This window comes from Cinclus cinclus, chromosome 21 (assembly GCF_963662255.1).
Source record: "Cinclus cinclus chromosome 21, bCinCin1.1, whole genome shotgun sequence".
Classification (NCBI taxonomy): domain Eukaryota; kingdom Metazoa; phylum Chordata; class Aves; order Passeriformes; family Cinclidae; genus Cinclus; species Cinclus cinclus.
Window position 1 is genome coordinate 2,488,055 of NC_085066.1, and position 22,185 is coordinate 2,510,239.

The 22,185-nt window shown below is 43.6% G+C and overlaps 4 protein-coding genes across 6 annotated transcripts; 2 read left to right on the top strand and 2 right to left on the bottom strand.

The window, feature by feature from the left end:
* The first annotated feature begins 2,000 nt into the window (after positions 1–2,000).
* On the top strand, positions 2,001–5,808 carry ORMDL1 (ORMDL sphingolipid biosynthesis regulator 1). Its single transcript, XM_062506622.1, has 3 exons — positions 2,001–2,174; positions 4,507–4,658; positions 5,592–5,808. Exons 1-3 carry the CDS (start codon positions 2,001–2,003, stop codon positions 5,725–5,727), a joined length of 462 nt encoding a protein of 153 aa, XP_062362606.1. The 3' UTR covers positions 5,728–5,808.
* A 1,857-nt stretch (positions 5,809–7,665) lies between these two features.
* OSGEPL1 (O-sialoglycoprotein endopeptidase like 1) lies at positions 7,666–12,584 on the top strand. 2 transcript variants are annotated; one of them, XM_062506619.1, is made up of 7 exons: positions 7,666–8,262; positions 8,899–9,286; positions 10,163–10,367; positions 10,447–10,595; positions 11,143–11,273; positions 11,479–11,550; positions 12,452–12,584. In XM_062506619.1, the coding sequence occupies exons 1-7, from the start codon at positions 8,051–8,053 to the stop codon at positions 12,540–12,542; spliced, it is 1,248 nt and encodes a 415-aa protein (XP_062362603.1). In that variant the 5' UTR covers positions 7,666–8,050; the 3' UTR covers positions 12,543–12,584. The 2 variants fall into 2 exon arrangements, with proteins under 2 accessions (XP_062362603.1, XP_062362604.1); XM_062506620.1 differs by having other exon boundaries at positions 12,194–12,493.
* Position 12,585: 1 nt separating this feature from the next.
* ASNSD1 (asparagine synthetase domain containing 1) lies at positions 12,586–16,457 on the bottom strand. 2 transcript variants are annotated; one of them, XM_062506617.1, is made up of 3 exons: positions 14,979–16,457; positions 13,994–14,175; positions 12,586–13,151 (listed from the first exon to the last, which is right to left on the bottom strand). In XM_062506617.1, the coding sequence occupies exons 1-3, from the start codon at positions 16,455–16,457 to the stop codon at positions 12,896–12,898; spliced, it is 1,917 nt and encodes a 638-aa protein (XP_062362601.1). In that variant the 3' UTR covers positions 12,586–12,895. The 2 variants fall into 2 exon arrangements, with proteins under 2 accessions (XP_062362601.1, XP_062362602.1); XM_062506618.1 differs by having other exon boundaries at positions 13,034–13,095.
* Positions 16,421–19,986, bottom strand: ASDURF (ASNSD1 upstream open reading frame). Its single transcript, XM_062506623.1, has 4 exons — positions 19,912–19,986; positions 17,733–17,786; positions 17,124–17,199; positions 16,421–16,549 (listed from the first exon to the last, which is right to left on the bottom strand). The coding sequence occupies exons 1-4, from the start codon at positions 19,984–19,986 to the stop codon at positions 16,479–16,481; spliced, it is 276 nt and encodes a 91-aa protein (XP_062362607.1). The 3' UTR covers positions 16,421–16,478.
* Between the last annotated feature and the right edge of the window lie 2,199 nt (positions 19,987–22,185).

Here is a 22,185-nt window from a genome sequence, read left to right on the forward strand (position 1 = left end):
CAATTCTTCGGTTTATTAGACGAAAACAACGGGCGGAAAGATAGAGACAATCCCTGCGGGCCCTCGAGTTTACCCCAAACCACAGGAGCCGTCCGCAGTTCCCGGTTCTCGCTGCGAGAGGCGGGGCACCGCTCCCGCTCTGCGAGGCGCTCGCTGCTCCCCAGGGCCTGCCCGCCTCGGCCCCGGCCCCGGGACCTGCCCGCCTCAGCCTCGTCCCCAGGGCCCGGGGCCTGCCCGCCTCAGCCTCGGCCCCAGGGCCCGGGGCCTGCCCGCCTCAGCCTCGGCCCCAGGGCCCGGGGCCTGCCCGCCTCAGCCCCGGCGCCTCAGCCCCGGCCCCGCCGCCTGCGGGAAGCGGCGCCCCGGCCCCGGGCCCAGCCCCGGCCTCAGCGAACCGGCGCCGCTTCCCCCGCTCCTGCTCCTGCTCCCGCTCCCGCCCCGCGGCTGCGCTACCTGCGCTCCCGCCCCGCGCCTGTGGGCGGTACGGGCGGCCCGGCCCGGCCCGGCCCCTCCGCTCCGCTCCGCTCCGCTCTGCTCCGCTCCCCTCCCGACCGGCCGGCCCTGCCCACGGGCACCGCGGGCTCTACCTGCGGCCGGCGCCGGACGCTCCACTCCGGCTCCTCGGCGGCCGCGGTGCTGAGGAAAGGTGGGGCCGCGGCGGGGGGCGGAGGGACGGGCGTGCGGAGCCGCCTGCGCGCCGGGGCTGGAGAGAAGGCCACGGGCACGGCGGGGCCGGGGCGGCGGGGATGGCCGAGGAGACGCGGCGGTGCAGCGAGCTGGCCCTCGGATCGGGCTGGAGCCGTGGGGTGGAACGGGCATGGGGAGGGGCGGTGGGTCACTCGTGGTGTCTGTCTAGGTGCTGGCTCGGCGGGTGCTGCATCCCAGGGGAGAGGATCAGCCTCGCGTCGCCCATCCCAGGTAATGTGTCCCCTGCAAGTGCGTGGCTTGGAATGCTTTGCGACAGGTACTGGTGAAGGCCGGCAGTGCCCCCCTTCGGGTTCAGCGTGTCTCTTTTTAGTCTGTTCATATTGCAGAATGCTCGGGTATTTTGTATTTATTTCATACTCTATACTTCACTAAGTAAATATCAGAAGCAAACTTCCTGCCAAAAGCAAGCTTGCTTTTGCTGGTTAAACAGTGCTTTTGTATTCTGATTCAGATGATTGCTAAAAAAGCCTTCATCCCGCTCCCATAAATGAATATCCATAGTCCCAGAGATCATGTGAGTTTGAAGTAAGCAGTAGTTCAGAGTTAGTTTTAATTATCATTACAAATTTTACTGCAATACGACAAGAACGGCACTATAGGTAAGTTCTTTCACTTTTCTGGATATATCAGCATCTTAAATTATCCTGTGTATCTCTGCATGCGTCTGTTGCTTAGAAAACTTTTGAACCTATTCTCTAATATCAGTCAGATTTAAAAGATGGAAATGTCTGTCTGGAAACTCATAGATGGGGAGAGGAGGAAATTTGCACTTTGCTTCAAGAAAAAGGTGTAAATTACTCCTTCATTGTTCTTTCTAGAAGTAGGTGGCTGGGCAGTTGGTATACGCAGAATTCTTCACTAATCATTACATGACCGAGAAAGAGGAGGAAGACTGTCTAATGTGGGAAGTGGAAAAGAGCTCTGGATTTTCTCATGGATGGAGAAACTTAATTCAGAGGATAAAAGTTATTAGCTTGGTTTCTTACAGCTTTGCAACTTTAGCTTCTGACATCACAGCTTACTATTCTTTTTAAAATGTCCCTTCTGTAGCAGGCTTGTGAGTTTGATTTGTTTGGACTTGTTTTAAACAAACGGCTCCCAACTGTCCCTTTGTACTGATTTCTCTGTGAACCACAGTTTGAAGATCTTGAGGTACATCCCTGTTCATGCCCTGTGTTCTTTCCAGACCCGTTTCTTTAAAGCAGCTTTTTCCCACATTTGAAAATCGCATATGTTAAGTACTCCTCTGTAACAGTAATCTCAGTCTTCAAACAGATCTGTTTTGTAGGGTAAAAATGAACGTAGGAGTTGCCCACAGCGAGGTAAATCCAAACACTCGAGTGATGAACAGCCGTGGAATGTGGCTGACGTACGCGCTCGGAGTCGGCATGCTGCACATTGTCCTGCTCAGCATTCCCTTCTTCAGTGTCCCTGTCGCCTGGACTTTAACAAATGTCATTCACAACCTGGTGAGTACCCTCTCTTGGAACAGAATTGGAATAGTTGTTGTTCATATATATTTTTTTTTTAGTAGCAAGGGGAGGGGAAAGTAGCCAGTCTGTATGGACAGTGAAATCCTGCTATCCAAAACACCACCTCTCCTTGGCCTATCCACAAGTGACTGGCTGTTTTGGGGAGGAGGAGTGATACGTGACCACTTTCAGTTCAAACATGAAAGACATGAAATATTCATTATGTAGTTATGTGTTCTTTAAATGGCGTTTAATTAGGCTGGAAGGTTGCAGACATAAAATCATCACACCAACCAACTTTCACAATGTTCTGTATATTGTTAGGGAGCTGTGCTGAATCCATAAACTATCACATTTTTAATTCTTGGACACCATCTACTAATTTTTCCACATAAATTTCTTAGTATCCCAAAATGTTTAATTTTAGCCCCTTACCTATTTTCTTTAAGATAAATGTTTGTATTCTGTTTTGTCTAGTTTTGATTACTGGCCAAGCTACATAACTCAGAATGACTGCAGCATACATTGTTGTCACCAGACATGACATTAGAGGAATCTTGCTTGAAAGCAGTGGGAAAAACTGAACTATTTTGACCCCAGCCCTGAAACCATTTGTTATTCAGAGGGTTATGATTTGCATTATGACTTTAGTATGCAAAAGATGTTGTGAGCTGCTTTCTACTCCTCTCCCCAGGACGCTATCATTTTCTTGTAATCAATTAAAGTAGTGCAGCTATCAATATTGGTCCTGCCATGCTTAGAGGAAAGAGGGTCATAACCCAGCAATTTACATCATACCTGAGGTTTGCCAGCTCAGTTTTCTAACATTACCTGCAAAGAAGACTTGACAATAAGACAGCTCCTTCATTATTTAGGAAAATGATAGTGCGCTGAGGATGGGTAAAATCCTCTTAAATGTAAAGTTTTAATTTTTATTTGAGCTTTTTGGTTTTGTAGATAGGTTTAAAGCTACTGGTGGAATTGTAACTGTCATGAGAGCGTTTTGTGTGTTATCTTTGACAGCATCAGACATGTCTGACTTCAGAAGATGTTGGCAGAGACAAGTATTACTAAATATTTCCCACATGCCTTACTGAACTCATTGCAAGTAGCTGTAATGACAACAGGGATGAGAGCATGCACTGGCAAGTAGTTCTGTAGTGAAACACTAGAAGATGACTATAAATTGCACTGTTGGATATTTCAGAATTTAAATGGCAGTTCTTTTGGAAATAAATCCTGAAATGGTGTGACAAAAGAAAAATCTTGGATTTCCACTAATGGAAAACTCTTAGCTTACCTTCAAAGCATTTTTGGTGGTTCTTTCTGCAAGTTCCACTGGGAAATAAAATGTGGAGTAGGCATTTGGATATGTTCTAAAAGTGTCTTTATGGTTATTAAAACTGAGGCACTGCAAACGTCATGAATCAAAAAATTAATTAAACAAATCAATTGTCCTAAGTTCACAGGGCTCTGGTCTGGAGTCTGTTCCAAAACAAGGTGGAAGGACACATGAAGTGATTTGCTGAGATTTCACCTCTGTTGTAAGAATTTGGAAGAAATGTGATTTTTTTTTTTCTATATAAAACTTTCTGTTAAAATTTTTTTATGTGCATAAGAAAGAGTAGGAAATCTTTGATACTGTCTCATAGAGACTCTTCCTTGGAATTGTGCTTTCTTTGATAGAAAACAAGTGTTTTTTGAAACTGAAAGAGGGTGTACTTCCCTGTTTGAAACCAAGAGGCCCAAACTGGTCTTTTAGAACAAACCAGACATGGCATGTTCCCATCAAACAGGAACAGTCACAAGGGAAGCCCACATGCTTAAGGACAAGCAGCAGAGAGGTGGGCAGATGTTATTCAGCAGAATTCTTAGTGGGTTTCTGAGCATTTGAAGCTGGTAAAGGTCTGAGAAAGCTTTCAGGAGTTCATGTGATATTGCCAGTGTTGGTAGGTAGATTTTTTATGGACACTCTAGTCATCACTCTGTTAACATTGTGCTTGGAAAGTGGTGATAGGAATCAGCAGCCCCACACTTGTTACAGTGCTTGTTAAAATTCTGTTGAATTCCTGGAACTTTTGCCTACTAGTGTAGAAGGCAAGGGAGTGGATTGGATGTCACACAGACTTGAGCTTTAATTCTGACTCTGCACAGTCTCAGGCAAATCACTTCTTGTCTCTTCCTTCCTCTTCAATAGTTTGTCATTACAGGCTAGCAGCTCTTCTGGGTGAGAATTCACTTTTTTTTTAATTTTATAATGCATTGAACAACATAATTATTTAAAAATATTACTAAAAGCACTCCTGTATTCACTTTTTATTTTCCCCAGGGAATGTATGTGTTTTTGCATGCAGTAAAGGGAACTCCTTTTGAAACACCTGATCAGGGCAAAGCTAGGCTACTAACACACTGGGAACAACTGGATTATGGAGTACAGTTCACATCTTCAAGGAAGTTCTTCACAATCTCTCCTATAATTCTGTGAGTTCAAAAATGTGTTACAGATCAATTGACACATAAAGCCACGATTTGAAAAGCTGCAACGTAATGGGATGCAATTTACAGTCTAAAAGCATTTTCTGTCTTTTTTTTCTTGTTTGTTTATTTCTACATCACAGCTGTAGGGATTATTTATTTACAGGCTACATAATCAACAATCTTTCTTCTGCTTTTGACACTCCACATACTGAAATCAAAGTTTGTAAACAGTTATTAATGGGGCAGGTTTTAAAGACTAGAAATGTTGTAAGGAAAACTTACTGTTAATTCTTTAAGGGATTGTGAAGTCATAGATATTGAAAATCTGAACTAATTGCTATTGTGACAGCATTTATTAATCATTTTGCAACTTGTGAGCTGGAAGTGTGTCAGTCCTCTGGTGTCAGTTCTGCTTTGTACATGCTGTCTTTTATTTACACTATGCAAATAGCTTAGGAATTCTATACACCTGTCTCTGTTGACAAAAGTGTGGTTTTGTAACTAAGAAAAATTAGGTACATATTTAACATCCGACTCTAAAAGCCTTTCTGTTTGACCCTGAAGAAAATTTACATGTCCACTTACGTGGCAGAGTGAGAGAGGAGGGAGGATCCTGCATGATGTTTAGAAAGTTGGCTCATAAAGGACAAAACCTGAGGGAAAAAAAAAATATATATATAACTCAAGGTGGGGAGAGGTGCTGGAAGAAAACAGTAGAAAACAGTAAACTAAGAGTTACATTTTAGCACCTTGAGAGGTATGGGAAAAAGAGACCATAATTTTGCTGTAAATACTCTAGAACCTCAGGTGAGATATTTAATACAGATGTTAACCAGTAAAACCTTACTAATCACTAAAGCACTTATTTCAACTATGCTTTGTAAGTGTTTTAGACAAGGCTGCCATCAGCTAAGCTTGCTGCCTTTTCTCCTGCAGGTATTTCCTGACGAGTTTCTATACAAAGTATGATCCAACACACTTTATCCTCAACACGGCCTCTCTCCTGACCGTGCTTATCCCCAAGCTGCCACAGTTGCATGGGGTTAGAATCTTTGGCATCAATAAATATTAAGCAGAAGGTTCAGCACTGGCTGCCCAAGACATGGCTACTGCTGCTCCCTGGGTGAAGGAAACGAGTAGTCTGCTGTGCTGAGTATCTCATTGTAGTCAAGGAGAGATGCTTTTACATCTGAGATACAATTCCTGCTTCCTGCAGCATTGTCTGGGATGAAAATCAACTTTATAAGAAGATGCCATCAGATACTTCAATGTGGATTGGAAATGTGTAGAAGAAAGATTTCCATGAAGAGCTGGGCAGGCCCAGCTCTAAAGCCTAATCCCCACTAAGACTGTATGTGTGGCTGATGCAAGTGGCTTGTAAGGAAAGGTGCAAGTTAACAGCTGACATGGAGAGCAGTGTTTCACAAACACCCATCATCCATAATGCAGGTGGTAACTTTACATATGAATCCAGAATGCCAAGGACTGGTGAGGCTACATCCTTGGATTGTGAGAAATTAGGTAGTTTCTGCTGTAATGGATTGTAAGTGGTTGTGCTTGTTTTTGCATTGTAAAAGTTTGTCCCACAGTAAATACTGTGACAGCGAGCATAAATTGATGGTGTAATTCCTGCCTTCTCTGTTCTTGTGATTTTTTTAAAAAAAATTTATTTTTTTGTCACAATGACTGAACAAGGTCCCTAACTGCCAGCTCAGGGGATTTCCACATCAACTCTATAGCTCAGTTTATGTACACTTTTAAAAATTGCCACTGTTGTGTTTATTTCATTTTGCTTACCAGGATACTGACTTTTCTATGTGTAAATGGGACATCCTGAAAAATTGGAATTTCTTTTTTAGGTGTGGATTTTTGGCTGTTTTCTCTGATACTCACTGACTGGTTATTTTTCAGTAGCTGAGAGGCCTGTGAGGTGGTGGGGAAAGGGTTGCTGCTGTCATAGGAGAAGCTGCTCTGTTACAGAGCAAGTGTCAGAACACGTAAGGGAAGCTGTGTAGGTTGCAAGCTCGAGTAGAAACTGAACTAGAAGTAGGTGAGTAGGCAAATCACATGGACTAACTATGCTTTTGCAGGAAAAAGTATAGATAACTTGCATGTCTTGGAAATGTGGAGGAATGCTGTATTTTAGGGGTACTGTGTAATACTGGGTAATCTTGTATATTATCAGCTCTGGAATTAGAGTGAAGGAGGTACATCTACTGCTCTGAGCACTTATTTCTCTGTCGCGGAAAAAGGATGAATTCTGAAGTCTGCTGTGTGTTTGCAAGCCAAAACCACCTCAGATTTAACAGAAGACTCCATTTAAGACTTGATTTACATTTTGGTTGCAGTGACAGCCAGTGAGCTGGAAAAAAAAAATAAAAATATAAAAAAGACAAGCCTACAGTGGTATACTTTTTTTCTGCAGTAATTTTCTGGCTATTAACTTTATCAATAAAGGCGCCCTTAAAAAAAAGAAGGGGGCAATGAGTTACTAATTTTCTTTAGCAATTGAAAGTAATTCTGTATGGCCATCACAATGGAGAGGAGAGGAGAGGAGAGGAGAGGAGAGGAGAGGAGAGGAGAGGAGAGGAGAGGAGAGGAGAGGAGAGGAGAGGAGAGGAGAGGAGAGGAGAGGAGAGGAGAGGAGAGGAGAGGAGAGGAGAGGAGAGGAGAGGAGAGGAGGGGAGGGGAGGGGAGGGGAGGGGAGGGGAGGGGAGGGGAGGGGAGGGGAGGGGAGGGGAGGGGAGGGGAGGGGAGGGGAGGGGAGGGGAGGGGAGGGGAGGGGAGGGGAGGGGAAGGGAGGGGAGGGGAGGGGAGGGGAAGGGAGGGGAGGGGAGGGGAGGGGAGGGGAGTCCCCCCTGTCCCGCATGGCGGCTGCGCCGGCCGCGGCTCCGCCCCGTGTGCCGGCGGGCGGGGACACCGGGACACACCGGGACACATCGCGATACCGGGACACACCGGGACACATCGCGATACCGGGACACACCGGGACACACCGGGACACATCGCGATACCGGGACACATCGCGATACCGGGACACACCGGGACAGCGCCACTCGCGCGGCGCGGAGCCGGGGGGGTTCCGGCTCCCCGAGGATCCGCGGAGATGGGGCCGAGCCCGTGAGCGGCCGGGCTTGCCCTGCCCGCCCAGCAGCGCTCACCTGCGGGCCACAGGCGGGCTGTGACCTCCCGGAGGGGCTGCAAGGCTGGTGAGGAACTCTCTTCACACGTAATTCAGGTAAAACAAGATGTTATCTCCCAGCTTTAGGGTCTGAAATGTCGTGCGTGGCCGTTCATGACTTGAAAAGCTCTTCAGAAAATCACGTGGCTGAAAACCCTCCAGTGATACCGAAATGTACAGCTCTCTCCTGGACATAACCACCGGCTAGATTACAATGAACGGCGCTGCCAGAAGCGTTTTGCAGTCAGTGAAGCGGGGCCGAGCTGCGTGGCTGAGCAGCAGCTCTGCTCTCCCGGGAAAGCAGCGTTTTCGCAGGCTGGTTTTGGGAATAGAGACGAGCTGTGACGACACGGGCGCTGCTGTGGTGGATGAAGCTGGCTGTGTTCTGGGAGAAGCACTTCACTGTCAGAAGGAAGTTCATTTACAGTAAGAACAAACTTTTGTCAGGGCTTCTGTCTTAATTTTATTGTTATTGTTACTTATAATATCACCCGTGTAAAAGTCTTCCCTGCCCCATAAAACTCAGGAAGTGGTGGTAGGTGTGAAGATGCATCGCTGGGGCTACAGTACATACTGCCTGAGATAGTACTAAGGGGGAGGAAAGAAATGCCATGCATTTAACAAGTTCCCTCCAGTGTTTTCTTTAGATTACTTCTCTAGCTTGAATAAAAGATGAAGTCATTGCTGCTGTTAAAATCACCAAATGTCTTGACTCCTTAAAGGGAAAATTAATCAAATATAAGCATTGCTTATAAGCATATAAGCAGTGGTTAAGAATATGAGCTGACAAGTAAGGGGTTGTGAATATTGTTACATTGCTTTGGAACAGTGTTGAGATACATTTAAAAAGCATCTGTACCAAAAAAAGGAAGTTACATCCTTTTCTGGCCTTCCACTGATAATCATGCTCTCTCTAGTGCCCTTGACGCTAAACAAGGCATTAGAGAATGCACTAAGGAAACAGGCAGGATGCAACAAGATTAAGAAGTGCCTGAAAACTATTTTTATGGCATTGTATCTGCTATGAACTACCAACTCATTGTACTGCCTTGGTTTTACTAGAACAGGCGGAATAATTCCCGTGGTGGCGCAGCAGCTTCACCGAGAAAACATCGAGCAAGTGGTTCAAGAGGCCCTTCGTGCCAGCGGCGTTTCTGTGCCTGAGCTTGGGGCTGTGGCCACCACGGTGAAACCCGGGCTCGCTCTGAGCCTGGGCGTGGGGCTGCAGTACAGCCTGAGCCTGGTCAGCAGGCACCAGAAGCCCTTCATCCCCATCCATCACATGGAGGCTCACGCACTGACCGTCAGGCTCACACATCCCCTGCCATTTCCCTTCTTGGTTCTCCTCATCTCTGGAGGCCACTGTCTCTTGGCAGTAGCACAGGGGGTTTCAGATTTCCTCCTGCTTGGACAGTCCGTGGACATCGCACCGGGTGACATGCTGGACAAGGTCCTATTTCCCTTCCTTACCTTTCCTTAGCTGTTCTTTTTGTTGCATTTATACTACATAATGGTAGTATTATCATCAGCCTGAGGACAGCAATTTAGTGCAATACAAGTTTGATGTAACTTTTTTTTTCTGTTTCGAAATGCCACAGATTTAAGATAAGAAAGACTGTTAGACGTGTACACAAAACATCAGTTGCAACGTATGTACATTAATTGTATTTTAGCAAAACAGGCAACATAACCAAAACTGGTGTTGGATGTTTCATTGACACTGATTTCACAAAGAAGTTGTATTAATCAGAGATCTATAGAGGTATTATTATGCTGTCGGGTTTAAAACAAGGCATATTAAAACATTTCTTACTAATTTTAGTTTTTAGAGACCAAAAAGCATGGTTTGGCCTTCAGAATCTTAAGTTTTCTGGGTCCCTGAGTAGAGTCTGTAAAATTGGCCACCTATGGTTTTGTTCTCAGACACCGTTTTTAAAAATTATTTGTGCATATTAGTTAAAAAATTGGGGTAGTGCAAGGAGTCAGAAAGGGGATTTTCAAAAGCTGAAACCAACTCTGTTCCTGTGTATCTGGCAATATGGTATAGCAGTCCATGTGTGTTTCCTATAGCTTAAAAATGGAGTAATATTTCTGCAAAGTTTGTTGATCCTTATGTTTGCCCAGATGGTTCTAGAATTGCATTTCTAAATACTCCAAGAAAAAAAAGAATCCTGCTGGGCTGCTGTTACGTCTTACCCTTACCATGCCCCGTTTGTAATTTCACATTGGATTGGACTTTTTGGTGTCACGTTTTACTCCATGGACTACAGTACGTTGCCATTCCAGGAGGAACTGATTCCAAGTCTGTTGTTTGTCATCTCCTTAGGTGGCACGAAGACTGTCTCTAAGAAAGCACCCAGAGTGTCACAGCATGGCTGGGGGGAAGGCCATAGAGCACCTGGCTCAGACTGGGAACCAGGAACTGCTCCCCCTCCGACTGCCCATGCAGCAGTATCGCAACTGCGACTTCTCCTTCTCTGGACTTCAAAACCTCGTCAATAATGCCATTGTACAGAAGGAAAAAGAAGAAGGTATTTTTAGGCAGTCAGATACAAACTGAGCTTTTGATGGCCTACACTCAGGAACCCCCATTGATGATATACTTTGTAGGTATTCAGGAAGGGGAGATCCTGGCCTGTGTTAAGGATGTTGCTGCTGCCGTACAGCACGCAGTGACTGTTCATATTATCCAGAGGACGTACCGAGCCATGCTCTTCTGCATCAAAACCAGCATATTACCAACAAAAAATGCCACTTTGGTGGGTATACTTCGTTTTTCCTTTTTATATATAACTCTATAATATCATTTGAAGATGAAGATGCCTTGCTTTACTTTCTACCTTGACATGTGAGGAAGATCTCAGTATGTATTATATTGTTAAAATACCAATAATACTGAAGTAACAGTCATATATTTAGCTGGGTTTTAAGCTAGAGAGATTTTCTTACCATCTAATCTAATCTCCCATAACAACTTGAGTGCTCCCCAATACTTGATAGCTGTTGTAGTTACAGTAGAACCATAGACTGGTTTAGCTTGGGAAGGACTTGAAAGATCATCCAGTCTAACACTCCTGCCAGGGGCAGGGACACCTTCCATTAGCCTGATGTACTTCAGGAATGTCTTTTTGCATAATAAGCTCACTTAGCAGACTCTTTTCTGGTGTGTTTTAATCTTCAAATGCAATATTTATTGCTGTCTTTAGAACTTCAACTGATAACCCTTTTTTAAACATGATGCTAGTTGTGTGTGACCCATCAGTACTTTTGAGTCAATGCCTTTTTTTGCTTTTGAAATGCTGTCAGGTTGTATCAGGAGGAGTTGCAAGTAATCAGTATATCCGAAAAGGTCTACAGAATCTGGCAGATGCAAATGATTTTGCTTTACTGTGTCCTCCTCCAAGACTCTGCACCGATAATGGTGTTATGATTGCATGGTAAGAATTGTTTCTCTTTAAACAACATTACAGGAGCACATGCAGAGTTGACACAAGACTCAAGAACCTCTTTTTGTGCTGCCTGAACTACACGCTCCCTCCTATGCAGAGCTGTGACGTACATTTTTATGTAATTATGTAATAACATAAAACTTACATAGAACATTACATAAAAATGAAACAAATGATGTAATTTGTTGCTCAGGAATGGCATTGAAAGGTTACGGGCAGGACTGGGGGTGCTACACAGTACTGCTGGCATCCGCTATGAGCCAAGGTAAGTGACTGCTCATTCCCAGTCTCCTTCCTCACTGCTCACTGGGGGCACTGAATGGGGAGAGGTCACATGGAAAAGGAGGCACAAGCTGCTGAGGAGTCTCTCTGCAGCACATATAAATTTAAAAAGTTATTTTTTTTTCCATGGCAGTTTTAAATACAAATGATCCTAGCGGGCATTTATGTTCATTTTGGCTCAGAAACGTAATTTACCATACATCATAACAGTTCTGAAACAGTGTTTTCCTACTTTAATTTTGTAGATGTTAGGCTTTATGCCAAAAAAAGAGCGTAGCTATTTCAAAAGTAACAGCTGATCTTAAATTTAGGATTTTTTTCAGTTTTTTTGCCCTTTCCCTTTTCAGAAAAACAGACTTGGATGGTCTCAATACAAAAAAAAATTGTATTACAGTTTTCACTTGAAAAAATTTTAAATACTCTACTTCAAAAATAATTTGCTGTATACATTTCAGTGAATAAAAAACTAAGTTTTACTTGCTGTTTTAAAACTACGTTTTAATACTTACAATACATTGTTTAAGATTATTGTAGGAGATACCTGTGAATCTCTAGTGTGTTTTCCATTCATCAGCAAGACATGAAATGAATTATCAACTAAAATCAGAATCTAAATAAAACAACAGCCCCAGAAGATGGCTTTGAAATCCCCAGTGTGTTTCTGAGTTTGGAATGGCTACAAATGCAAATATTTCCCCACTGTAAAGATGTCTCCAGGTACAGCTTCAAATAGGCTGTTTTAATGATCACAGTCTTAGAAGTGCAGGGAATGTACCAAAGTAGTTTGACTCTCACACTAATTGTCAAAAAGGTACACCTGTACATCTGTGTGATATGGCATTGATGATGTTAATTTTTAACAAATATGTAATTTTGTTTTCTAGAGCTCCCCTGGGAATTGATATTTCAAAAAGAGTGCAAGAAGAGTCCATCAAGGTGCCAGAATTAAAAAAGATAAGAAGGTTTGCATCTTAAAAAGAAACTTAATAAAATAAATGCAACTATGAATTGTTCAATGAAAACTGTTTCAATGGTGTCATGTTTAATGGCAATACTTGGGATTACAAATGTTGAAAATCACCTGTCAGAGAAACAAATGCTGTGTTGCTATCACCAAAGTGATTCCAGTTACTATTCCAAACAAAGCATTCTCATTATTAAAAAAATTAAAAGCACAGGATGGATTCATAGTGAGTTCCTCGTACACATCACTTGTTAATAACTATGTCCAAGTGTGTAAAAAGGACCCAAACATTCTAAGAAAATTCAAAAGATTTAGTGACTTTGCATACAGAGTAAGTGCAACATCTGAAGACACACCTCTACAATTAATCTACTGAAAGTAACTTCAGTCTGCTGCAAGTATCAGATGCTTTTTCACTGCTGCTCTCTAGTTTTGCAATCCGAGATCCAAACTGTACTGCCCTTTTTGGCAAAACAGTCGAGGCAGTCAGGCCCAGCTCCTTGGCTGCAAGGCGTAGAATCAGTTTCTCACCAATTCCTCGAGGTAAAGTCAAATCAGCTTTTTCTGAGACGGGAAGAGAATTGAGGAATGAAACAACATCTTCATCAAGGAAAGGAAATCTGAAAGAGAGATTTACGTGGGGAAAGACCCTTTAAAAATTCCACAGGACTAGTCTTGGTTTTCTCCTGTACCACATGCAAAGATGCCGTGAAACTACATTGTAACTTTGAAACCAGAAGATTTACACAACAAATGCTGGTATCATTCTGAATTTCAGGCATTCATACCTAATCATGTGCATGGTTAAGAGCACCACATCCACCACTGCAACTGTTCTTGTACTGAACTGAAAATGTGCAACTAAGATTTGGAAAAGCACTGGCACAGAAATCACATGAAACAACCTTTCATACACCTGAGTGGCCTTTGCTCCTGCATACCACCTAAGGAATTTTTTCAACTTGATGGTAGCATGGAGGAAGTAGACACAAATAAAATTATTCTCCAACTCTTCAGACTTAACAGCCAGGAAAGGTGGATATTTACTATACCTTTGCTTTATGGATAGGAATACACAGCTTCTGTTACACTGTCATTCTCCAGAGACACTCCACAAAAGTCCACACCAGAACACTTCAAAGTTGCACAGAAGACTGTTTAGCTTAAAATTATAAAACCAGCTTGAATTTGCCTATTTCAACATCTGCTGCTGCTTCTTAAAACCTCTAGATGGAGATCAAGGTGCTAAATTTCCTTAAGTAAACTCTTCCACAATATACTACAGTCCACTTTTTTAAAAAAACAAAACCCAAAACTGCACAACACAGTACACATTAACAAAACTGCAGCGGAACAAGAGACAATAAAACACACAGAAGTTTCAATTAAGATTTTGTTAGGGGTGTTAAAAACTGCATCTAACCAGCAAAACCAGTTTTGCTCCATGCTAAAACAGTAATACCTGGCTTCTTTTCCATGATCACTGATGATCCTGTCATCTCTACCAAGATTTCGAGAAGAAATGCGACCTAGCTCCATTTCAAGTTCTTTATTAAGACCCTCTAAGCCATCTTTTCTGAAGCAAACACGGTGTCGAGAATACCCAGCAAGCTGCTCATCTGCTCCAATTCCCATAAGCACAACCTGAGGAAACAGAATATAGGAAGTCTTAGTATCTGTGCAAGTTAGTATGTATCAGACCTTAAATGTTTAACTAAAGGTGAAAAATTTCAACAGACATCTTCTTGAGATATTACCTGTCAGGATAGGCTTTGCCTTACACATTTACAAAGCCTGAAACAATTCCCAGTAAAGTCACTGATAACTTGAATTATGGTCATGATCAGACCTTAAAGTACAAACAAACATTGCTAGTGGAGCAAGGAAAATAAAACAACAAAATAATGCCATATGTGTCACAAATACACCAATATTTTTGAAGAATGTCCTTGTTAGTTTCTATGATAATAAACAGTATTTGTTAAACACCAGCCTTTAAATATTATTGCCAAAGGTTTATGTCATGTGTTGTAGTTACCTGAATGTACACCCAGAGTATTATTCATTTACCAGCTACTGGGTTAGTAACAGCTACATTACACAGCTGCCTTCAACACCTGAAATGAAACAGTTTCTTCTGCCCTACACAAACCATCAAGAACAGGGAAGTGAGAAATCAGAATGATAGATGGTGGTTGTTTTTTTTCTGCACATATTATTGCATATCCAAGTTCACTGAAAAGCCATGCACATTACATGACAAAAGAACTGAATATGATTTTTAACTCTAGGATTGCACGTGTATTATAATTATTGAATATCCCAGATTCTGACAGTGAATTTCAGAACCCTTATGAATGGAAAAGATCCCAGCTGATTTCTGAATCAACAAAACTGTTTTTACATTCCAAAGTCAAACCTAAGGCAGAAAACAAAACAAACAGTACCTTTGCATGACTTTTATATGGTTTCATTTCTCCTTGATTACTAATGAAACCCTCTCCTCTGGAAGCAAACCAAATTGCACAGCCAATACTGTCATCCAAGACTGTGTCAAGTGGATAGATTAAGTAATTAATATGCTTTTTTCTCATTTTTTTCAATTCCTCTAGTGTAACATTAATTTCCACAAAGTTCCAGGTTCTTGAAGGGTTAATGGCTTCTAATTCCTTCACTCCTGCCCTACCAGTGGTTCTGTCAGGAACATCAAAGCAAGATAAATGAGCACCAGTGTCAGCATCAAGATCTTGACAGCCTTCTTGAGGACAAAGCAAATCAAGCTGTACTTCATGCCTGGTATGGCTTTTAGTGGTGGCCCTGTGCTTAGCTTGCTCTTTCATCATGAAAGCTACATTGAGAAGATCAATTGGCTCCTCCAAAGGCACATGTTTATCAGCCAGGGCTGCAATAACCATAGAATCAATGCCACCAGAAAAGAGCACTGCAACACGTGCTTTCTTATCAGACATGCTTGGAACTTCTCTCGTTTTCTGATCTGGATCTCTACAGAGACACAGGACTCGTCTCTTGACTGCTTCATTTAAAACATCAATAAATTGACAGGCTAATTTTTTCTTGTGTTCCTCTGCAAGAAATTCTTGAAGGGTTTCTACAGACACCACACAGTTAATGTTGCTAAAATCAGAGCCTGGGCATGTACCTGAAGTTTTAGAAACTGTTTTATTTAAGGGGATAACTGGTGCTCTAAGACACAGCTTTGATTCATTCAACATGAGATGTATGTGGTTTGGTAAGTCTTTTGACACTTGGTCAAGAATATTAATGCATGTTTCTTCTGCTTTCTCTCCGCAGCTGTACTTCCATGGAAACAATGTCAAAGACAAAGACTTAGTTGTTGCACAAGCTTTGAGATCAATTTTGAAAATTCCAGATGCTGGGACTTCTTGCCATTGGTTGCCTGATTCAGAGCAACCACTTACAGATGTGAGACAGAAAGCGCTGTCAGCCTCGTTACTGAACTGCCAAAGCAAACTACGACGACCAAAGTAATCTCTGCCAAACCATAAACTGTGCCTGGCTGCTTCATAATAAATAAAAGACCAGGGACCCTGAAGTGATGAGAAGAGTGACAAAATGTCCATTTCACTGCTGCATAAAGCCAGATGACGAAACATTACTTCAGTATCATTCTCGAGATTTCCTACGTGCACTCCACTGAAAATTTCTCCATTCCAAAGAAAAATATTGTTATTGGCATCTTCCAGAGGCTGAGGAGTCACCAGTCCCCTCATGTGAAGTACATGGCCTGAAAAGAGACATTCATAAGAGAGATCAGACACAGTTTTTATCAGCTCATGGCTACTGTCTGGTCCTCTTCTTCTCAGTTGGCAGAGGGTGTCTTCACTGAGGAAATCGTGAATCGCAGGCTGGCTGCACAAGGTAACAACACAGCAAATACCACACATTGTAACAGGAATTCACAGGAGTTACTTCTTGATTTTAGCCTTTTCTGAATTCTCCAGCTCTTGATGTGCCTTCTTTAATTCATCTAATGTATCTGTGTAAGAGAAAATGACACAATCAGTTTCACAAACAGGAAAGTTTACGGGTAAGTTTAAAAGTATATCTACAAAATTAGTAATTCCAGCCACTTCTTCAATTAAAATGATAAACATAAAACACTAATTAAGCAAAGTGCTATGTTTGTGTTCCATCATTACTAACACAAGCTATATAAGCTTGCTGTAGCATATTCCTCTTTAATTATACAAAGATGTTAATTTTTTTTTCCCAAAGAAAGCCACAGTGCAATAGGGGAATGGCCAACTATATATGCCTATATAATCAGTATGACTTAATATTTGTAGTAAGAACAGGGAACTGACAATTAAAATGGCAACACTATTAACCCAAATCAAAGAGAAGTAGCAATTGTTCACTCCAGAAAATTAAACAAATACTTCTGAATTTATGCACTTCTAATGCTTGTTCCATCTTCTATTATCCATTCTCCTATTACTTTGTATTTGACACACAAGGCAATTTTCTCATCTTAATATACCTTTGAAATCAGCTACAAATACAGCGTTTATACATTAACTATTTGAGATACTTTTAGACTGCAAACTTACTTTTGCACTGAGACAGGATTTCTGTCCGGTCTGCAAGGAAGAATATGTTGCTATTGGGTTGTTGCTTATAAACTTTCTGTAAAACAAAACCCACACTGTATTAAATCAAAGCAGCAGCTTCTGGAACCACACTGCAGCAGAAGCTGGTGTGGGTCCAAAGAGACACTCCTGGTACAAAAGTGAAGGGTAAGTTCTGCCCTACAAACACCAGCTTCTAATGCTGTATCATCAAAAGCATTTAATGCTCAACCTAGGACAATTCTGAATTTCTCTTTTCCTTATCCACAAGGAATCACATTCTATTTAAAACAGATGCACAGAAAAAGTAAGAACTCCTCATGAATCCTTATGATCAACTCAAACATCTTAATGAAATAACTAAAATAAAACATAAAAAAAAAAAGAAAAAAAAAACCCCAACACTGCACAAGTATACGTAATCAAATCATTTGCAGGACAAATTATTCTGAGCACAGCAGACCACGTTTATTAAAATCTATACTACAACAAATTAAGGACAGCATGCTCTGATTTTGTTGCCCCTCTTGTCTCTTATGTTTATTTCTCTGCTAAAATGAAATAGTTAAAAGCAAATTTGTAAAACCTTACCCGGTTCTTCTTCAAATTAGAAAGCTCATCGACTACAACCTTCTGCTCTTTAATCTGAAAGGCAAAAGATGCATTTGAATTTAATGATAAAAAACAAGACATAATATTAGAATACTAGTGGTAAGCATGTCTGATATTTTAAGACAGCAACATGCATGTACAGCTGCTGTTCTCCAAATGAATCACTGAAGACAAAGTAAGTCTTTAAAATTAAATTAATAAAATTTCTCTAGAAACAGGTTATTTTGCATGCATTGGTATTCTCCTACCCTCAAAAGTTGCTGGGAAGCCAGAGTACTATATTATAATATATATAATATGACACTACATATATATATTATAATCAGAAAGCACATTTTTCCCAGAAGAGAACATATACACAACTAATAAAACATCAAATAACTTTAAAAAAAATAGCATAATATTGAGAATAACTTTATAACCACAGGTAAGATCCAGATTCAGAATGAAATGAATGAAAATCCAAATACTCTAGAACTGCTTTTTTACATTAACTTCCTTAGTGGGATTTACCACTCTGATAGATGTGGCAGATATTCATATTTTCTTTTACAATGGCAGCTGTAAAGAGTAATCAGAAGGACTTTTGCAAAAGCCAAAAACTGGAACAAAATTGTTCAGAGGGCATAGTGCTTTTTTTTTTTTTTAGAAGCAAACAGTATGGGTTTCTCTGCTCTTCCTTTGTGTCTCCTGGAACTGGTACAACAGTAGGAAGCTGCCACAGAGTGAGGTCAGCCAAATTGAATGTGGCACACTGAAAAGACAACTTTTCCAGCAGTTACATCAATCTCTTTTATCTACACCACCAGCAAGGCAAAGCAGCAGAACCATCCTCTACTACAGACTAAACCAGCCATTTAGACACAACAGAAGTGACAACCTGTAACACTGTGATGTCCCAGCTTTGCAGCTTCCAGGCAATCAAAAACATCACTGTCTCTATAAAACACGGCCATGCAGAAGTAATTTTTTCATATAATCACATAATGTTAAGGGGTTGGAAGGGACCTGAAAGATCATCTAGTCCCCAGCTGCCCCCTGCCCTGGGCAGAGACACATCCCACTAGACCTGGTTGCTCCAGGCCTTATCCAACCTGGCCTTCAACACTTCCAGGGCTGGGGCATCCACAGCTTCTCAGGGCAACATGTGCAACTGCCTCACCATTCTCATAGCAAAGAATTTTTGCCTAGCATCTAACCCCAGTTTTCCCTCTTTCAATTTGTACACATTACTCCTTGTCTTGTCACTGCCATTCCTGATGAAGAGCCCCTTCTCTGGCTTCCTTGTAGGGGTACTGGAAGATTGCTAAGAGGATTTTTGGAGCCAAGGTTCCACAGGGCTTACTTACAGGCAGGCTGCATACTGAACAAAGTTGTCAGCACCAGGGAAGAGGGAGCAAATACAGGAGGAGCACCAGCCTCTATGACTGAAGTCCCTTGGGACATTTTGGGCAGATAAAGCTGAACTAGGTACTAGAAGGCCATACGAGAAGCAGGTGAGGGTTCTTGGTTTGCCCAGCCTGGAGGAGACCGAGGGGAGACCTCACAGCAGTATACAAGTTCCTCACGAGGGGAAGTGGTGTGGCAGCCACTGATCTCTTCTCCCTGGTGAGCAGTGCCAGTACCACAGTGCCAGTACCCTGACCCTGCAGATGGGTCGGGGGATGTTTAGGTTGGATATCAGGAATAGGTTCTTCACCCACAGCGTGGTTGGGCACTGAATTCCCCGGGGAAACGGCTCACAGCACCAGCCTGACAGAGCTCAAAGAGCTTTAGGATAACACGCTCTGGCACACGGGGGGATTCTTGGGGTGTCCAGTGCAGCGCAGGAGTTAGACTCCATCGTTGGAGGGTCTCTTGAGACTCAAAACACTGTGATTATGTGAGGAAAAACCTCACCGCGCCTCACTTGACATTTCAAACCCAACTGGAAGCAGTAAGACCCAAAATACCAATCTGACGAGCGAGCTGCTAGCGAGGCAACACGGGCTCGCTAAACGCAGGACGCTCTCGGGGCCGGAGGGCGCTACCCCGGTCTCAGACAGCACCCGCCCTCCTCTTCCTCACGCTGCTCGCGCCCGAGGCGACAGGCTCCGGAGGCCGCCCGCGCCTCGGCCCGGACCCCGGCACAGGGCCCCGTGGGGCCGCCTCCGCTCACCCGCCGGCTCAGCTCCTCCTTTTGGCGCAGCGCCGCGCTCTCCCCATCCTCGTACCGCGGCGGGCGGCCCGCCATGGCCGTGCCCTCACCCCACGGCGGCGACAGCCCCGCCCGTTCGCACGCACAGCCGGCCTCAGCACGGCGCACGCGCGCGGCCGGGGCCGCGCACAACGCCGCCAATCAGCGGGCGGGGCCGGCAGGGCGGGGCGGGGCCGGCAGGGCGGGGCGGGGCCGGCAGGGCGGGGCGGGGCCGGCAGGGCGGGGCGGGGCCGGCAGGGCGGGGCGGGGCCGGCAGGGCGGGGCGTGGCCGGCAGGGCGGGGCCGGCCGGGCGGGGCCGGCAGGGCGGGGCCGGCAGGGCGGGGCCGGCAGGGCGGGGCCGGCAGGGCGGGGCCGGCAGGGCGGGGCCGGCAGGGCGGGGCCGGCAGGGCGGGGCCGGCAGGGCGGGGCCGGCAGGGCGGGGCCGGCAGGGCGGGGCCGGCAGGGCGGGGCGGGGCGAGTCGTGAGGGAGCCCCCGGCCGGGGGAGCCGCGTCCGGGAGAGCGGCGGGACAGGCCCAAGGTGGAGGCGGTGTTTGGAATGAGGCTTGCGAGCTGTGCTCCTTGTGCAGCGTGTCGGAACGCCCGGAAAAGGAGTGCCTTGGTGTAGTGTGACCCACGGGCTGCTGTCGGGCAGCGGGCTCTCAAAGCCCTTCAAGTTGTTTGCTTAAAGGTATCCCGGAAGAGATACGAATCATACACTATTTACAGATATCAGGATCGTACATTTCATTACGTACATTGTTAGGACGTGTTTCTACAAGAAAGAGAGGGACATGTGACAGGACCAGGGGGAATGGACTCAAACGACAGAGGACAGGTTTAGATTAAATACTTGATGGAAATAGTTCACACGGAGGATGTGAGATGCTCGCACGGGTTATCCAGAGAAACTGTGGCAGCTCCATCCTTGCAATTGCCCAAGGCCTGGTCCACAGGGCTCTGAGACACCTGGTCTAGTCCCTGCCCATGGTGGGGGCTTGAAACGCGATGATCTTTAAAGCCCCTTCCAACCCAAACCACTCTAGGATTCTATGGTTTTATTATTATACAAGATAGATGTTTAAGATCACCCACCTAGCATGATCTTAACATTTCTCTGTCTCTTCCTAATTCTACTATAGATAATGTCATAGTGATGCATATGTCTACTTGTCTTTATAAATACATCATTAACTCATTTTTATCCCTTTACTTCTTTTTAAACATTGTATAATTCTAAACATTCAAGAGTAATCCACACTTACACGTTGCTACTGATTGCTCAGTTTTAGGATTTTATGAGATTTCTATCCCACTTGTGGTCCTTGTGGTACTCACTGCAATGCAAATATAGTTCAAATTTTCATGAAGCATTTGAAGTGTTTGCAGCTTTAGTAAGAGAGGTAGGAGTGTTGACTTGTTTTGCTTTAATATCACATGATCATACATATTATATATTTTGATATTACTTAGAGTTTGTGAGCAAGATTGCACCTTAGTTGTATCCATGAGCTTGGTTGGAATGTCTGTGATGTTGATCAAAATTTTTGGCAACAGTATAGGAGGAACAAGGATTTTGGCTCCTGGTAGAAGGATGGAGAAAGACAATTTGGCTATAAGAATATTTGGCAATCCAGTAACTTGCAAAAGTTGTGCTTATTTGCTTTTAACAGGAAGAGAAGTTGAAGTTAACACTTTCCTAAAAGGTCAGTCTTGCTCTTCCCTCCACCTTTAAGCACACGCTTGTGCCTCCAGCCTTGCCTCACCATGGCTGTGTGTGGTGGGACAGGTGAGGGAGCTGATCTCTTTTTCTCTGCAGTGCACAGTGCTGCTGTGATTCTGGCAGTCCCAAAGCAGAGCAGCTGAAAGTGCTGGGGACCTGTTGTCCAGGGGTTGGAGTGGTTCTGGGTTCTTGTCCTTTGAATTCGAGAAGAAATACACAGATCCAGGTCACATAGATCAGTTTTGGTGCTATTGCTCAGTGTGCTTTGTAGTTTGTCACTGTTGTTCTGTTGAGTAATTTGTTTAATCTGAGTGACTCCCAACCCTCTGCTGCCCAAGTGTTTTATTTGTTGTTCGTATGTTACAAAGGTTGATGATCAAGTAACCCAGTAGTCAAAGTATAATTTCCGTACTGATTATCCTTTTTATGTTCAGTAATAAATGAAGTTAATGTTTATTAATCAAAAATCCATCACTCAGTGTTATTGATTGTTTTGGAAGAGTGATGGTAATGGTTTTGAGGACTAATTTCAAA

What these genes read in the sequence shown, in the direction of transcription:
- OSGEPL1 (XM_062506619.1), top strand. Translation starts at nt 8,051, where the DNA reads ATGAACGGCGCTGCCAGAAGCGTTTTGCAGTCAGTGAAGCGGGGCCGA. An exon ending in CAACAAAAAATGCCACTTTG is followed by an intron (nt 10,596 to 11,142) that starts GTGGGTATACTT and finishes AAATGCTGTCAG; the next exon opens with GTTGTATCAGGAGGAGTTGC. An exon ending in AATGGTGTTATGATTGCATG is followed by an intron (nt 11,274 to 11,478) that starts GTAAGAATTGTT and finishes TTTGTTGCTCAG; the next exon opens with GAATGGCATTGAAAGGTTAC.
- ORMDL1 (XM_062506622.1), top strand. Translation starts at nt 2,001, where the DNA reads ATGAACGTAGGAGTTGCCCACAGCGAGGTAAATCCAAACACTCGAGTG. An exon ending in CAAATGTCATTCACAACCTG is followed by an intron (nt 2,175 to 4,506) that starts GTGAGTACCCTC and finishes TATTTTCCCCAG; the next exon opens with GGAATGTATGTGTTTTTGCA. An exon ending in ACAATCTCTCCTATAATTCT is followed by an intron (nt 4,659 to 5,591) that starts GTGAGTTCAAAA and finishes TTTCTCCTGCAG; the next exon opens with GTATTTCCTGACGAGTTTCT.
- ASDURF (XM_062506623.1), bottom strand. Translation starts at nt 19,986, where the DNA reads ATGGCGGGCCGCCCGCCGCGGTACGAGGATGGGGAGAGCGCGGCGCTG. An exon ending in AGGAGGAGCTGAGCCGGCGG is followed by an intron (nt 17,787 to 19,911) that starts GTGAGCGGAGGC and finishes TTTGCCTTTCAG; the next exon opens with ATTAAAGAGCAGAAGGTTGT. An exon ending in CTAATTTGAAGAAGAACCGG is followed by an intron (nt 17,200 to 17,732) that starts GTAAGGTTTTAC and finishes TTTGTTTTACAG; the next exon opens with AAAGTTTATAAGCAACAACC.
- ASNSD1 (XM_062506617.1), bottom strand. Translation starts at nt 16,457, where the DNA reads ATGTGTGGTATTTGCTGTGTTGTTACCTTGTGCAGCCAGCCTGCGATT. An exon ending in CATATAAAAGTCATGCAAAG is followed by an intron (nt 14,176 to 14,978) that starts GTACTGTTTGTT and finishes CTGTTTCCTCAG; the next exon opens with GTTGTGCTTATGGGAATTGG. An exon ending in GATCATGGAAAAGAAGCCAG is followed by an intron (nt 13,152 to 13,993) that starts GTATTACTGTTT and finishes TCTCTCTTTCAG; the next exon opens with ATTTCCTTTCCTTGATGAAG.